This window comes from Lepidochelys olivacea (assembly GCF_965140295.1).
Source record: "Lepidochelys olivacea isolate rLepOli2 genome assembly, chromosome: 1".
NCBI classification, from domain to species: domain Eukaryota; kingdom Metazoa; phylum Chordata; order Testudines; family Cheloniidae; genus Lepidochelys; species Lepidochelys olivacea.
The window spans coordinates 23990093-24007440 of NC_140411.1; the positions used below are offsets into that span (position 1 = coordinate 23990093).

A 17348-nucleotide genomic window follows, 5' to 3' on the forward strand; every position below is an offset into this window, starting at 1 on the left:
GCTCTGGGTTAATGAGTCAGGCCCCATTGTACCCTGTGCCTGTTACACTGCATCTACCATGCACCACAACACAGTAGTGCAACAGAGGCAGATTTACCTTGACAATTAGTCCCTTGGAGTCCACCATCCAGACTTTTTTGATGGCGTCTTCCCTCGAAATTCCTTCCTTTTCCATGGCCATAATGATGAGCTGGGCTATGCCCATGGCAGCCTGAAACCCATAAGCAGAAAGCAAATTCCGATCATTTCTTCAAACAAACCTGCCTCACTTTGGAGAGGTTTAAAAAATGACAGCCCCCTCTCTCCCCACTCCTCCCAAAAAGCACACGGATTGTAAGCTCTGTGAGGCAGGGACCCTCTTTTTGTTCTGTACAGCACCTACCACACCGGGGCCCTGGGATAGGACTGAGGCTCCTACGCACTACAGTAATACAAATTATCATCATCTGAACCATGTCAAGAAGGAGGGAGTGATTGATGGCTTCTAAAGCAGCAGACTGGTTAAGGAGGTTAAAGGTGAAGCATCGCCCTAGGATCTGACCAGGAAAAGGTTGTCAGAGACCTTCAGACTAGCAGTGTCAGTGGAGAGAAAGCGGGTGGAAGCCAGACTAGTGCGGCTCCAGGATGAAGCCAGCAGAGAGGAACTCTAGGCAACAGTGGTAAATGGTGCATTTGAAATGTTGAGAGGGGAACGGTCCCCTCTTTCTTCCCCCGTCTGATGATACAAAAACAAAACAACCCTGACTTGCTGTATATAATTCTTGGCATTATGTTTCACCGAGAGGCCCCACCTGAGATCTGGGTGGAAAGATGCTGAACATACCCATCTGTCGTGACTATTAGATTGTAATCTCCATTTTACAGAGGGGCAACTGAAGGGTTAAGTGATTTGCCCAAAATCACACAGGCGGTTGGTGACAGGAATTGAATGCAGATCTCACAAGCCTCACTCTAGAGCCTTAACCACTAGCTACCCTCCCTCTCTTCTCCGCTCCCTGTTGTGCTAGGTACTGTACACACACAGAGGAAGGTATGGTTTCTGCCTCAAAGGGAAAGTGTGGCTCAACTCTGACAAATGATTGTGCAAGTGGCATGGGGGAATACTGTGTTTGTTGTTCCTCAGTGATGCGCTCAGTTTACAAGGAAGAAGATTTTTGTTTTCCCTAACTGCCAGCTCAGCAGATAGGCCCTGGGCTTCAAGCTGGGCTTCTTTCAGTTCATGCATCATCGGTAATAAAGGTTCTTCAGGCCAAATTAAAACCCCATTGACACCTGTGCAGCCTCATCGCATTCAGTGGGTTTGCACAGAGTTGACTGTAAGTTAAGTAAACCATTCGCTTAGTGATGCACAAGGAGGAACAGGCTCCAGCTCCCTCTCAGATGTGCTGGCTCCAAAGGGCTAACAAGCAATGAAGACCATTCCTGGTCAGAAAAATACACTAGGAGTAGGTTGCTCCTTTGCTTCTCCTTACTGAATTCCAGCCTGGCTGAAGCCTTAGGCCCGAATCCACAAAGAGACTTCGGCAGAACACTGCATGAAAAAAAAAATCACTGGAACAACACTGATCTGCAAAGCCAAATGAGGCACTCAGGCTCCCTATATAATGCATGCGGAGAGACAGGTGCCTTAGAATGTGATCCACAAAAGCCAGCATGCTAGGCAAGGAGCTGCATAAACTAGCCAATGGGAGATGCCGACAAGAGGGTTGTGTCCTAAGTCCTGCCCTCTCATGGAGATAGGCACCTATCTCTGCTTGCAGTCCACAGCTGGGAACCCCTCTCCCGGAGTCAGGCACCTGATGTGTTTCTTGTGAGAATGAGTTAGGTGACTGCTTCACACCACAGAGCCCCGTGGGGGAGGAGAGGAGGTGGTGCCCACTTGCTGGGATATTCTGAGGTGGGCACCCTCACTCTCTCCTGTTGAAACTTTTCTATTTTTTATACATAATTAAACAGTGATTGAAGCAGGGGGACTGACCCAGGATCTCCCACGTGGGCGCCCTAACCACCGGACTACAGAATTGCTCTCACCCTTTCTCTGGCCCAGTGACTCTATATATCCACAGCTTCCACAGGACAGACTGAGGGAGCCACACGTCAGAATATCTCAGAGCTTAGTGGTTAGCACACTCCCCTGAGAGGTTTGAGGCTCCTGTTCAGATCCTTCCCCACCTCAGGGGAGGATTGAATTTTAGGTCTCTCACGCCCCAGGTGAAAGCTCTAACCACTGGGATAGAAATTTATAAGGTGGGTGGCACCCTCTCGATTTTGAATGGGACCTGATCCAATAGGTGCCTCTGAGCACGCTTACCAGATTGGGCCCATGGGTGAGACAGGCATTCTTCTGCCTGTCTTCTCCTGCTTTGTGGCTCGCTCTGGGGCTTAGCTTGGAGATAGGCATCCAGGGACCTGGGGTGGGGTGGCAGTGTGCACATGCGGAGGCAGAAACTTAGGCGCCTACAAGGTTCGGTGTCAACTGAGCGGGACTTTTGTGGATCACAGTGGAACCCAAAACTGAGACTTAGGCACCTCACTCTGGGGTTTATGGATCTGGGCTTTATGCTTCCATGTTTACCTCCTCAAAATGAAAGGACAAATACTGTATTTAGCGCCGAACCCGGGTGAAGCCTACCTCTCCGGCTCCTTGGAAAACAAACTTATGGTCAGAGAGCTTGTTCTTTGTGATTCTTAAGGCTGCGAAGATGCCAGCTACTGCAACAGAGGCAGTACCTGAAAGAGAACAGAGACAGTGAGCAAGAGGAGCAAAGGCAGAAAGTGCCATTCACTAAATCCAGCTGCTAGTTGTTCGAGAACTTGCAGGAAACCATCTTTTGGGTACTTGGGTCACCATAGTAGTATCTGAGCACCCCACAACCTTTCATGTATTTATCCTCATAGCCTCTCTGTGAGGCAGGGCAGTGCTATCATCTGTTTTACAGATGGGGAACTGATGTGAAGAGAGACTGAGGGTGTGTCTACACTGCAATCCGAGATTGGACTACAGTTTGCGTGGGTATAGCCACACTAGCTTTAATCTAGCTAGTCTAGTGTATTATAATACTCATGGTTCTAGCCTGTGCTATTGAATCTTCACTGCTATTTTTAGCCATGTTAGCTAGATGATTTGAGCATTGGCCTGCTAAACCCAGGGTTGTGAGTTCAATCCTTGAGGGGGCCATTTAGGGATTGGGGGCAAAAATTGGGGATTGGTCCTGCTTTAAGCAGGGGGTTGGACTAGATGACCTCCTGAGGTCCCTTCCAACCCTGACAGTCTATGATTCTATGAAAGCTAACATGAGTAGGCCTACTTTGGTAGCCATTGTACTTCCAGTTGCAGTGGAGACATACCCTAACTGACTTGACCAATGTCACTCAGGAAGTCTGTAGCAGAGCTGGAAATTGAAGCTGGGTCTCCTGAGTTTCAGGCTACTGCCCTAACCTCTGGACCTGCCTTCTCTCTTCCAATTCCCTTTCAGCTCCCTGCTATTTCTCTTCTCTTCTCTTTCACTTCCCTCACACTCACTCCTGGCTCAGTGCCCAGCCTGTCTATTAGCCCAGAGCTGGGGAGAAAACTACCATTCCAGAGTCAGCAGGAGGAAGTTGGGTGGTGGCCGTGGGTGGTAGGGGGGAAGGGAGAGGGTCATGAAAAGCACACATCAGCTAGGCCTCGGCTACACTTGCGGCGACGAGTAGGCCGGGTATGTGAAGCTACGCACAGCAGTGAAAGGCACAGGCTGCATCCACACTGCGGTGTGTAGGGCAGCAGGGAGGCAGTGGGACACTACACTGCTATTTTAGGCCTTGGGCATGTAGAGAGCCGGGTAGGGCATCTGCCCTAGACATAGCCTTAGATCCACTGGTGTTATAGCCTCAGCCAGATGCTCTGCACCATCCCAGCTGCTTCACCAGGACAGTGCAAAACTTCCTCCAGCCTCCCCACAAACACAGTTAGAGTATCTTGGACTGAGTCATTCCCCATCCCTACGAATCACTAGAAGCGTGTATCTATGGAGTCTGGCCAGGCAAAGGGCCACAGTGGAAATGAGCTGAGGGAGTTACAGGCTGGTGAGGAGCTTGTGGATTGCGACAGACGCAGGGTATATATTATGGAAACACAGGCCCGGAGTCAGGTGCAATGGCTTGTGCTGGTGCAAAGGCTTCAATGGGTATGGTGGGTCTGCTCCTGTGCCCCTCCCACGCTGGGCAGCCTGGATCTGCCCCTGAGGGGCCTCCCACTAGCCTCTCCACTCTCACCATGCACAGTTAAGTAAAGAACCTTCCCCACTCCAGGCAGGCTAAATACCCTGTTTTCCCCGTGCATCCAGCAGTTCACATTTTCCTGCCCTTCCTTCCCCAAGTCCAGCCAGGCAGAGTTTTCATCAGCCAGAGAGAGGTGGTGAGCCAGCCCAGTGGCTCACCCTGACGTCAGGCCAGGGGAAAATGCAGCTTCTACCCCCTCCACCCGCTCCAAGGAGCTTAATGGAAGATGATGCTAATTAAGGGCGCATGAACGTGAGCTATACAACCACCAGATGGTGCTGTACCTATTTCAATGGTAGGAAATCTCTCAGCAAAGATCATCATGCGATTGTGTGGCTGAAGCTTTCTAGAGTTAAGTGGCTGGCGAGGAGGGGGTCATTAGGGCAAACCCACGGTTATTGCTTCAGTTTGATCCCCCTCCTCTTTCCTCCAGCTTGCACACAAAGCAAGGCTTTGGGGATAGTGCAATTTAGTTAGGGTGACCAGACAGCAAGTCTGAAAAATTGGGACAGAGGGTTGGAGGCAATAGGAGCCTATATAAGAAAGAGACCCCAAAATTGGGACTGTCCCTATAAAATCGGGACATCTGGTCACCCTAAATTTAGTGCGTTATCACCCACCCTCTGCATCTGGTCCACTTCAGGGAGTGGCTGCCTGTGAAGGAGAGCGAACTGCATGCTGTTGTGTTTTTGGCGGTATCTAATTCAGGGTAAAGGCACCCAGACACTCTGATAATTGCCATAGAAAAGCACATAATAACAAGCAACTGTTACTATAGAGAAACCCTCTGCAGAGGGACTAAGCAAGTTCCCAGGCTATTACAGAGAAATTCCAGTGTCTTGGCTTTACAGAGCAGGCTGGTTGCTTTCTAAGTAGGCAATAGGGTTGCCAGGTGTCCACTTTTGAACTGGAATGCCCGGTTGAAAAGGGACCCTGGCGGCTCTGGTCAGCACTGCTGACCAGGCCACTAAAAGTCCAGTCGGTGGCACAGCAGGGCTAAGGCAGGTTCCCTGCCTGCCCTGGCTCCGTGTGGCTCCCAGAAGCAGCTGGCATGTACAGCTCCTAGGCATGGGGCGGCCACGGGGGGCTCCGCATGCTGCCCCTGCCCTGACCACCGGCTCTGCAGCTCCCATTGGCCAGGAACTGTGGCTAATGGGAGCTGTGGGGGTGGCACCTGCAGGCATGGGCAGCACGCAGATTCCCGTAGCCCCTCCATCTAGAAGGCAGAGGAACATGCTGGCTGCTTCCGGGAGTCGCCTCAGGTAAGCGCAAGCCTGCAGCTCACATGCCTCACACCCTCCCACACCCCTACCCCTTGCCCCAGCTCTGAGCTCCTTCTTGCACCCCAAACCACTTATCCCTGGCCCCACCCCAGAGACCACATCCTCAGTCAAAGCCTGCACCCCCTCCCACACCCCGAGCCCTGCCTCAGCCCTAAGCCCCCCTCCCACATTCCTACCCCTGTGGCCCCAGCTGGAGCCCCCTCCTGCACCTCAAGCCCCTCATCCCTGGCCCCATCCCAGATCCCGCACCCCAAGCCAGAGCCCTCACCCCCTCCCACACCCCAACCCCCTGCCCCAGCCTGGAGCCGCCTCCTGCACCCCAAACCACTTATCCCTGGCCCCACTCCAGAGCTCACACCTCAGTCCAGAGCCCGTACCCCCTGCCACATCCCAATCCCCTGCCCCAGCTCAGAGCCCCCTCCCACACTCCAAACCGCTCAGCCCCACCCCTCCAATATGGAGTCCCATCCTGCACCCCAAACCCCTCATCTCTGGCCCCACTCCAGAGCCCGCATCCCCAGATAGAGCCCTCACCCCCCCGCATCCCAACCCCCTGCCCCAGCCTTGTGAAAGTGAGTGAGGGTGGGGGAGAGCTAGCGACGGAGGGAGGGCAGATGGAGTGAGTAGGGGCGGGACCTCGGAGAAGGGGCGGGGCAGGGGTGAGGGCTTGGGGCAGGGGTTGGGGCAAGGGTGCTCCGTTTTCTACAGTCAGAAAGTTGGCAACCTTAATAGGCAATGCTGTTGTTTATATGAACACTGTGTATGTGGGGGGCAGACAACAGAAGGCTGTTGATAGAGAATGATGCTCTATAACACTTGACTGGGATTCAGGAGATCCAGGCTCAAGTTCCTGCTCTGCCACAGACTTCCTGTGTGACCATAGGCAAGTCACTTAAGCCCTCTGGCCCCAGGTCCCCACCTGTAATGGTGGGCTAGCATTTTCCTCCCTCCGGTGTTATGCGGATACATTCAGTTAGGCTGTGAGGTGCTCTAATACTCCAGTAGGGATGGGTGTGATGTAAGTAACCAGAGAGAAAGACAGTTTATATTTCACAAGAGTAAATACACAAGAAGCGATCAAAGCAATAGGGATGTGCAAATGTCTGACTGGCTATTGGATGTATTTCATCCTTTCCTCTAGCGTCTTAGGCTAGAAACCTTTATCAGTATGGTAACATCTGTTTGGAGGGTGTGTGATTTCTTTTTAGTGACATTTCTATACTGGCAAAAGCCCTCATATGGACACAGTTATTCTGGCATAAGAGTGTGTTTCCTAGTCTATTTAGTTTGCCTAGGGAACCCGGTCTGAGCAATACTAGGAAAAGCAGTTTTTAGCCAGTAGAAGCTACATCTAGACTAGGAGGGTTTACCAGTAGAGCGATACCAGCAAAACTATTTTAGCTGAGACCTGGTCTAACCTACAGGAAGGAAGACCTACTGGCACCTAATCAAGATTCTGATTTAGCATACATATTGAGGTTGCTTCCAGTCCTACACTTCTATGATTCTACCAGTAGCAGAATCCTGTTTCCAGAGCAAATTGTCCTGTGCTATCACCATAATGTGTGCATCTAGGCATGCAGCTCTGGGCTAGTTACAATGTAATTTATCAGATGCAACAATAATTGAAGTATATAATTCCTAGGGATAGCTGGAGTAGACGGATCATTTAATTTTTCAGGTCAGAGTCTCTGAACTCTCGCGATCCTCAGATCCGTACCAAAGAGGAACCCCCATTGTCTGCTCAGAAAACGTCTCGTGCCAGTTTGTTTCCTGATATGGAACTTCTGGATCCAATCTCTTTGAAAGGAAAAAGACACCCACATCTTTAAAGGAATTGCTGTAATTGAATGTCCTGCTCAGAGGGGACTAAAGTTCATCAACTCTGGAAACCGAGGAACCGGAGGATCCTCAGTATGTGGGAAGTGTTTCCTCTTTGCTCCTCCTGTACTAAATCATCATCTCCTGGCTATCATTGTTTGGAAAACCCAGCTGTGTCTGCCCACCGAGATGCCCATTACCTATGGCAGAGGAGAATAATTAACCCCTTCCTCAATGCAAACTTTTACACACTCCATGCAGTTTATGGGAATGCAAGGAAACTGTGCCAGCTTTGATGTTGCCTTCCAATGGTGTCACTTCGCTTGGCCTGTTAATGCTTTGGTTTTCTAGTATCCCCTTTGTTGTGCTTGTTCACTGCATTTCAACAAACCCACGACCAATCGGCTGGCTCAGCTGTCACTGTGTCACAGAGTAGGACAGTTCAGAACTGCACATAAGTAGTAGGGCTAGAATTCCTGCCCCAACCTCTGGAGCTAACAGAGAATGCTCCAGTGTCTGGCAGTGGCACTGGGCCTATGACCCGGAGATGAACAGATCCAATTCCATGCAGGACAAAGGTATGCACAGGCCATTTCATTACAGCATTTTGACTGCACAAAACTCCAAACACCACAGAGTGGTGGGGCAGAGCAATTGATCTGGGGAGAAGCAATTCTGGCAGGTGCAAGGACAATGTAGTTCTCCATAAGGCACACAGGACTGGCAGTGATGGAAGCCTGGATATGGCCAGAAAATGCATGTGGAAGAATATTAGAGAGAGAGAGAGAGAAATGAAACTGGAGAAACTCCATGTTTCTCTTGGTTCTGGCCCATGTGAAATTGCTTTAAACCCCAGTGGTCATCTAGGGACCAATAGGGAGTAACCCTTATTGTGGGATGTGTCTGTGAACCCACATTAAAACCAGTGAAAATGCAACTGGAACATGCTGCAAAAGAGACTTTTGGTTCTTTTTAAACGTGTTATTTGCAAAGATTTAAGCACTGGGAGAGAAGAGTGAATAACGGGTGCCCTGACTCAGGCTGCAATGTGATGTGCTTTTGAGCGGCCCATATGCCTATGGGACAGGGCGTGCCATTACTCATCCCTCTGCACTTTGGTTGCAGATATGACTGAGTGATGGCTGGACTCTGCTCAGCTTTGCCGTTTATAATAATTCTCCTCTCTCTCCAATGTGTTTCTAATCCTCCTTCCTCTCTCCAACTGCAGCTCACTCCCATTACTCAAGTAACAAAATTACTGTACCTTGGCCTGGGATCAGTAGTTATCTTTGAAATTACAATTTCTGCACTTGAAGCAATAAAGCATCTCTGTGGAGAAGGAGAGCTCACAGCTGGTTTCTGTAAGAAGTTGGCTAATCAATGCTCTAATTCCAAAAGGACCACAAAGGGAAAAACCTTACCAGAGGCTGTGGCAAGAAAAAGGCCTTCAGCAAGTTGGTCTCTCTGTTTTCCAAACAGATTGAATGTCATTATTTCAGATAACTACTTCCTGAAGTAATTACTGAATGAGGGCCAGGTTGGCTAGTCTGGTTTTGAGGTGGGGGTGGGGGAAGGTGCGGAGACAGAAGGGTGAATGTTCATAAATCATGTTGTTCTTCAGTCTTGAATGGAAAGCTCAACAGAGTATCACTAAATAGCTGACCAACCCTCAGGAGCCCCTCCTGGGAGTCCAGAGAAAGTGTCAGGAAAAGAAAATGGTGTCTTATGCTTAAAAACAAAGCTGATACAGGCACCAAAGCCAGTCTAGTAAGAAGAAGCCCAGAGGCCATTTCTGAATATTGTTCTCATTGAGGGCTAAAATACTCAACACCTGATTCTCCTCTCGCATTGGTGTAAATCGGGAATAACAGCACATGATGTCAATGGAGTTGCGTTAGTGGAAAAGCAGGCACAGAGGGTCACACCCCTCACAACTATATACAGAAAATTACATCTTCGGGGCATTGGACAGGCATTAAACAATTAAGCCCAGAAACACCCATGTGGGGAAGGCAAATATTAACCCAGGTTTGCAAATTGGGAAAGCAGTTATGGAAAGGTTACACAATGAGTCAGAGGCAGAGATGGGATCAGAGTTCAAGGGAGAGTTAGGCCTAGTGCTGATGTTACAATCGTTCCAGCATGACAGACACTAGCGGTTAATTAAGTGACACCCAAAGAATTGGCATGAACAGCGATCCTTTCGTCTTTAACCACAGTCTAGTTCCAATACTTTTGGGCAGAATAGTTTCTTTTTGCTTTGAGTCCTGGAGCTGCTCTTTTCTCCATGGTCTTCTGAACCAGTTACTCTGCTGCGACAGAATAAAGGAGGAGAGGAAGGACGTTCACATTGTAATGGGCTGGCTATGGGACTGATCCTGCCCAGGAGAATGGTGTGTGGGAGTGGAGGGGCTTTGGGCATCTCAGCAGATGCACAAGGAGACATTGTGGGAGAAGAGAGGTCACCTCTTTGCATGCCTCTGGGCTGTGTTTATATCCCTCCCATATGGGCCCCACGTCTAAGTACAGGAGGATAAGCAAGAGAAAGGTGCATAAAGCAGCCACAATTTGGGGCCAATTGCCACCCTGTTGCCTGAATAACTGGAAATACACACCCTAGCCGGCCCAGCAGTAAGCAGCACAGGGAGCAGGGCTGCCACTCTGTCTACTGTAGCAAGTCCAGGGCCTCTGGAAGTACCCAGCGGATGCTCTGCTGCACACCATTGCAGAGCCAGTGGGGCAGAACTCAGAGCCTCCTGCTCCAAAAGCACAGATCCTACCACTTGAGCTCAGGGGGGATCTCCAATAGCTATTAGCTGCACAGGGCCTATGACAAACAATTGAGCAGTTCCAATTCCATCCAACAGGAGCAGTCACTCACACACGCACACGACACTTCATCACATCACCTTGACCTTCGGTACAGTGATACTCCCTAGCAGCCTTTGTATCTCCCTTAATCACCATGTCCAATGCACCTGGTGGAAGGAGCTGACACTCAAAATTCTAATCACTAACCCGGGCTCTCCTCCTCCTCCTAGTTCACTCCACCAAAGCCTCTCAAGAATCTGACCCTTAGCAAATATCAGGGACAAGGGAATAGCAAATGCCATTTTTAACTGCTTCGTGAAAGGGCAGCCGAAAATATGCGATTTTATGGATGTGGAGCAAACAAGCCCCAGCTGTGCAGCTTTTCCAAACCTTCCCTCATATTAATCGTCTGCAGCCTTTGCCATTCAGATGGTTACTGGAGAACGGAGAGTAGCCATCCCAGATGCAATCCAAATACATAATTGAAAGTAAAACACAGCAAAATTAAAGTGAGGTGAAGATCTCTGAATATTTTCAGTTTGACCTCCTAATCTCAAAGTCTCTCAGTGTAACCAGAGTGCTGTTACTCTTCCCAAAGAGGATCTAGATAAAAGGTTAAAAAATAAACCATGAAATGGTATGGAGTCAGTCAGGCCCAGTGATCTAGCAGCACAGTAACATGCTGATGCTCAGAGGATGCTAGTTCAGACCCTTCACTCTCTAGTGTGACAAGCTTGGGACCACTGGAGAGGCAGAGCATTTAGCAAGGTGGGGGAAGAGCTGCCCAGCTCATCAGTGACATTGAAGAGATTAAACCTCATTCCCTTCAAAGGAAGGGAGAAGCAACCTTGCCAGGGGACAAAACTGCAATAGGAGTGTCAGTGTTGAGACCGGGTGTCAAACACCTTTTTAACATGTCAAGAGCACAGCAGGCCAGAAGGGGCAGGATAATGGAGAATCCCGGCAGGACTGAGAAAAAATCTCCCCCTTTGCCTTCCCACGAAGGATGGGAAGGTCCCTACAGGGACATTACCCTGTTCAGAAGCTGTCCAACAGCACATAGCTTGCTCTGTTTATAGCATTATATCTTCCAGTGCTCTCTTCCTATTCTGCTTCTCTTCCCTCTTAGTTTCCTGTCATAATGATCAGTGCATAGTCCATGTCAGCTGAAACAACAAAATAAGATACCGTACAGTTCAATCTGCTGAAATTACAGAGCACATTGCCAGACACTTGTCCGATTCTGCTTGGTCAGTGGACCTGTGCCTTCAGCCTGGGCCACAGCGTGGAGCTCTGGAGTCCAACCCACCCAAACAGTTGAGGGATTCAGATTGGGACGGCTGCAATAAACACACCTCTCATCTCAGCTAAGACCTGGAAGCAGCATTCTCCTATAGTCCAAGGACTCTGAGCCGGCATAAAGAAGTTCTGAGGAACGAAATGATCCCTGTGCACAGAGTACATTCCAGTTTCATTCTGCAACTACTTTATATAAATGCCCAGGATTTTCAGAAGTGGCTAGTGATTTGGGGTTTTCATCCTCAGACACCTTGAAGAGGTCTCATTTGCAGAGGGTAGGTTTGCTGCTCTTTCTGAAAATCAGGCTGGACATAAGGACACCCAGAAATAGAAGCACCCAAAATCAATGGTCACTTTTGAAAAATCTTAGTAAATATTATTATTCCATCAAAAAACTAATGTAAAGAGAACATCCACGTTACTCAAAAGTAAAGAAATGCCAAAGTAGGGACAGCCACGCCACCTTATCTCTGCCCCTATGTCTATATGCATGATACAGTCCCTTCATTACATGATCAAATGCTATAAACGACTTGTCAAGAGCACATGATATTTTTTTCTGCAACCATAGATACACTTTGCACAGCAACCACTTCTACTAGGTACTTCTCTGGGCATGGCAGATGATCAGAGCCCATGAAAGTCATCTGTATTCTTTGTGTGCTGCAAATAAGTGGAGCTTCTTGGCCCTGATCCATGTGACAGGTACCTTCACTGAAGCAAAGCAAGGGGCCCTGGCAAGACCTGTTCCTTTGATCCATTGTTGTGTAAAATTTTCCAAGACATAGAAAACTGTGTGCTGGTTGCACAAAAATTTCAGCGGTGTAAGCCAGGCCACCCACATTGAAGTCCACAGAAAGACTTCTATTGGTTTTGATGGCACTGGATCATCACACACTTCAGTGCACAGTGAACGAGGCACGTGGCCATGTAGCTTTAGCCTTGGCATGAGGAAGGGCTCTGATGGGCTTCTGCTTAATTCAACAGGTGCTTTCCTCTATATAGTGATGAGGCAGAAACGTACGGAGCCCTGTCTCAATAGTGCACAACACTTATCCCACTGCAGGAGTTCTGAATTGTCTCCTCTCTCTTCCCCATTGTCTGTGGGTCAGGGATGTACACAAACCACAGAAGGGTAGGATATTCCCGTTGCCTCTCTATCCTGCTGCTTAGCACATCCCTGACTTTTCAACGGGGTGAGGGAACAGTCAAAAAATAATCCCTTGTAGCTGAAATCCCAGCTGCTGCCCCATGAATGAACCGAGACCAGGCTGGGAAAGCAGTGATGTCATCTCCCCCAGGGAGAAATGAGGAGCAGTCCCTGAATGGGGAACTCCCACACAGCAGGGCATTGTGAGCCAGCCCCTGCCTCAGGCCTGGGCTAATGGGTTTCATAATAAAAACAATCACCTCTTCCCAGTCTGTGATACATACATGGCAAACTTCCCACTCCCCATTAGCAGGCCGGCCAGGGCAGGAGAAGGGTTTTTATCCTCGAAGTCACTCTCACTGTGTTGTGTTAGGATGCTCTCTGAAGGAAGTCAGTATTGTTAACCAAACAACGGTGGGAATTCATCTTTCAGGAGATGGTGTCTTTTCTCTCAGCCACCCAGGGGCAAAGAAAGGGAGACCGAAGGGATTCTGAGAGGTGGGATTTATACATTCTTCACACACCTTCAGTATGGGCGTTCGTCAGACCTGCTCAGCCTCTCGGATTCCTGTTTGGCTGGATCTCCACTACAGAGACTAAATCGGGACAACCCTGCGGTGTAGATGCGGCCTACTCCAATGGAATGGGGTTTTCCACGGCTGTACTGCCTCCCCAAACGATGGTAGTTATGGTGACAGCAGCACTCTTCTGTCAACATAGCTTTGTCTACACTGGGGGTAGCATAGAGATGTGGTTTTTTTCACACCCCTGCCTGACACAGCTATACCAACCTAACTCTTACGTGTTTACCAGGCCTTAGATTCATATCCACTTACTGATGGTGAATTTCCCCTGTGACTTTGGCCAAGAAGCTTGAACTGGTGCAACTCTAGCCTGGTTGCACCATTTTAGCTAACAGCGTGTTTTTAAATCTGATTTTGTTAAACCCGTGCAAACCCCTGTATGGACACTGTTAAGTTAAATACATATAAGTAGAATTCAGGTTGAAGTAAATCTATTCCTTAATGACTTGAGCTAAACTGAAGCAAGAGTGTCTACGCACAGGGCTGAGCACTGGTTTAACTAAATCATTTAAAACCCGATTTAAGTTAAATTGGCACAACTTTGAAATGTAGACAAGGCCTGAGATACAAAGGGATCAGAAGAAAGGCAGGAAAAGCAGAAAACAGGAGGGTATGAATTAAAGTCAGACTCCCCCTACTTTATCCCACACCTGCGCTACACCTCTGTGGTATACAGGTTATCCTGGCTTAGACTCAGTGGCCAAATTCAGAAGGGATGGGTAAGGGGATGAGAATTACAAGACAGTATGAGTCCAAGTGAGTGTAACTGAATGTAGAGAGGCCTAGAAGAAGCTTCCTGCGACGCATTCACACACACTTCTGGACTTGTCCTCCCCACCTTTTGCTGTCTGACATACAATTAAAAGCCAACCTCATAAACCCACAAGACAATGGTTAGCTTCCCTGACTCAGCTCATGGCTACCCAAATGATTAATGAGCAGTGGTTTCCTTATCTGCTACAATGTAACCAGCCCCAGCTGTGTGCTTTGTTGTAGGGGAGATCAGGAAGTTTGGAAAGCGGGAAGTGTCTATTGCGTTAGCATGTGGGGATTTTTGCCTATGAGCCAATTTCCTAAGGTCCAGATCTTCAAAGATGCACATGTGCAACTGCACGTGCCTAACTGAGGGGACCAGCCAATACCTGTGTGCTGGCAGAACCCTGCTGGGCCACCCCCAAATCCTGCTGTCCTTCGCAGTGGAACCACACCAGCAGTGCTGCCAGGGGGTGCCCTGGCGAGTTAGACCCAGAGTTTGCTCCCAGGCACTCAACTGTGGGGTCTCCTCAGAGACTGTGTTAATCCTCTCCCTAGATGGACTCTCCCCACCATCTGCCCTGTCCCCCAGTCTCAGAGCTACCATGTCCTTTTCATCTCCTTCCTCTCTTCCCTCACACTGACAGTCACCAAATCCTGCCCCTTTTCCCTTTGCAAATCTCAAAAAAATCTGCCTAACCCTCTCTAGCCCCCTCACCAAAATCCCTTGTCTGGGCCACAATTTTCTCCTTTGCGCTCTGTCTAGATACTTATCACCACAGCATCTGAGCCCTCTCCTCTGGCTTACTGATCTCTCCCCCATCCCCCAGACACCCATCTCACCCCTCTTCAGTCCATTTCCCCTGTGCTCCAACCAAGCCCATTAATCTCTTTACTAGCTCCACATTTCCCCCCGCAAAAAAAAAACAATAAAAAAAAATCAAACTTTAAGCTTTGTCCTGGCTCTCAAGGCCTTGCAAAATTTGGCTCCCACTTCCTGGTCTGTTCTTACCTCCTTCCTCTGTCCTCTTAACTCCACTCAAGCTGCATGGACCTACCATCCCCTTTTGTGTCCTTCTCCTACTCTTTGTCACTTGGACTTCTTCCCCTTTACTCCACGTCTCTCTTTCCCAGTCTGACATGTCTCCACCAAATCCCTCCTCAGAACATGCTTCTTCCAGGATGACTGCTCATTCTACCTCTCTCTCCCATACACCTTCATCCCCCAAAGTCCCTCGGGGGCCTGATTGCTCTTGGACCTTCATGGCTGCGAAGGACCTGTTAGACAGCATTGCAGGATGTTGCTGGAAGGAGTGTGTACATAGATACCTCTGGGAAGCACCTTGTGTAGGGACAGGCCTTGTGCGAAACTGGTACTGGCATTTCCTTTCACTCTTTTTCAGAGACAGCATTTGAAGACTAAAAGCCCTACATAACTGCGAAGTATAATTTTTATTGTCTCAACCAGATTGCAGAAAATTAAGTCAACTCTCTGAACTAACTAAAACACTGGGAGAGCATACATGGTACATTTTATCGCAGTGACAACTGCTGCAGAAATTTGCACAGCAGCTAGGTTACTGGAAATGGCAGGCACGCTTTTTAAAATACATTTCTGTGCTTTTGTTTACATTGTTATTGCTTGATATAAGCGCTATCAGGCTCAGTGGAAATTTGAGCTCAGTCTATTTAATGGCCTTGTGAACTCAGTTGCATTTCCCTGTGAATCGGTCAGGATTTCACAGGCACTTACCCTGAATGTCATCGTTGAATGTACAATATCTGTTGCGGTATTTGCTGAGAAGACGGAAAGCGTTGGCATTGGCAAAATCTTCAAACTGGATCAAGCAATTCATGCCATACCTGTAGTTTAAAGGACAATCAGAAGTGAATAAAAACCTCCACAACACAGGAAGAGTAGTATATATCTGCCAAAAATTTTTTATTAAGACAACATGGCTGTATGTACAGAAAATATATACAGAAAAAAGACTAGTAGAGATAACCATCCAAGGAAGTGGTACATTGAGAGTGCCTATGTTAGACATCAAAATCATCTACTCTAATCAGCGGGTTTGTCTCCACTTATCGGGAGATTGACATGCGGCGATTGATCCACCAGGGGTCGATTTAGCGGGTCTAGATCGACTGCTGATCGCTCTCCCGTTGACTCCAGTACTCCACCAGAAAGAGAAGCATAAGGTAAATCACTGCAATAGCATAAGGTAAGTAGACACTGCAATAAGTCAACCTAAGGTACGTCGATTCCAGCTATGTTATTCATGTAGCTGGAGTTGCATAACTTAGGTCGACTTAGCCCCATAGTGTCAACCTGCCCAGAGACTTTGCTGCTACGCTAGGGAAATGTACTTTAATTTGCACCGCAACATCTGAGTATCTCAATATGTTCCAGAAATGACAATGAGTTAAGCGTCACAACGTCACACCTGGAGATAGAGAAATTTTCAAGTGGAGGAAACTGAGGCACAGAAAAATTAGGTGACTTCCCAAGGTCACATAGGGAGTCAGTACAGAGATAATTGGACCCTGACTTGCTGACTCTGTCCATGCCTGTGTTTTAAGCATGAGATTATCCTTCCCATTTGTACTGATTATACAGAAGGAATTATGGCTAAGGCAGAGGAAGCAGGACACATTAATTCTGTTACTTGGTCTGTCACTGATTTGTCACATAATCTAGGGCAAATCACTTAACCGCTCCATACCTCAGTTTCCCCATGGGGACAACAATACTTCTCTAACAAGGGTATTCTGAGTATCAGTGCATTCATGTTTGTGACTCTGTGCAAGATCCCCAGAGGGAGGGCACTACAGAAGGACTAAGTAGTAGTATTACAAAGTCCCATCCATAGGGACATTGAATATGTATTTGGGATAATATTAAATATTGAACTGACCAATTTTCAAAGGAGAGTTTGCATACAAATCTTAGAAAGGTAAGGAAATCAACTTTTGCGCTTGATTCAGTTTATTTCTTTAGAAAGACAGTACCCTGCCTACAAAATAAATATCAGTTAAAAGGACACCATCAAGAGTCCACTTGAAATCTAGGTGCTTGAAAGAAATGAGTTCAAAGCTCTTTGCACCACTGCATGTACCAGCCTCTGATCCCCCTACCATTGTGTGATTTGACAACTACATTCTCCTACATTCAGAAATGTTCCTCTCTCCCACGTTGCACTGAGGAAGATTGAAACACAAACAACAGGTTATACAAAAAACACAAAGTAAACAAATTAGAGGAAAATAGTTCTCTTCCCCTAATCTCTTTCTGTTACAGTCATGCTAGCTGTTACTTGTAGATAATTTTTTTCCAGACAGCAGTATGATTTCAGATTTATGTGCTCTTTAAACTTTCAACAGTCA

General features: G+C 48.0%; 1 protein-coding gene across 1 annotated transcript in view; it reads right to left on the minus strand.

The window, feature by feature from the left end:
• The window catches only part of ME3 (malic enzyme 3), a 190278-nt gene that overhangs the window by 11806 nt on the left and 161124 nt on the right, over positions 1 to 17348 (minus strand). Inside the window, exons 7-9 of the mRNA XM_084646223.1 lie at positions 15715 to 15824; positions 2633 to 2730; positions 98 to 211 (exon numbers count right to left, since the gene is read on the minus strand). Coding sequence (XP_084502349.1) covers positions 98 to 211; positions 2633 to 2730; positions 15715 to 15824 — 322 coding nt within the window. The remainder of the gene's footprint in view (positions 1 to 97; positions 212 to 2632; positions 2731 to 15714; positions 15825 to 17348) is intronic.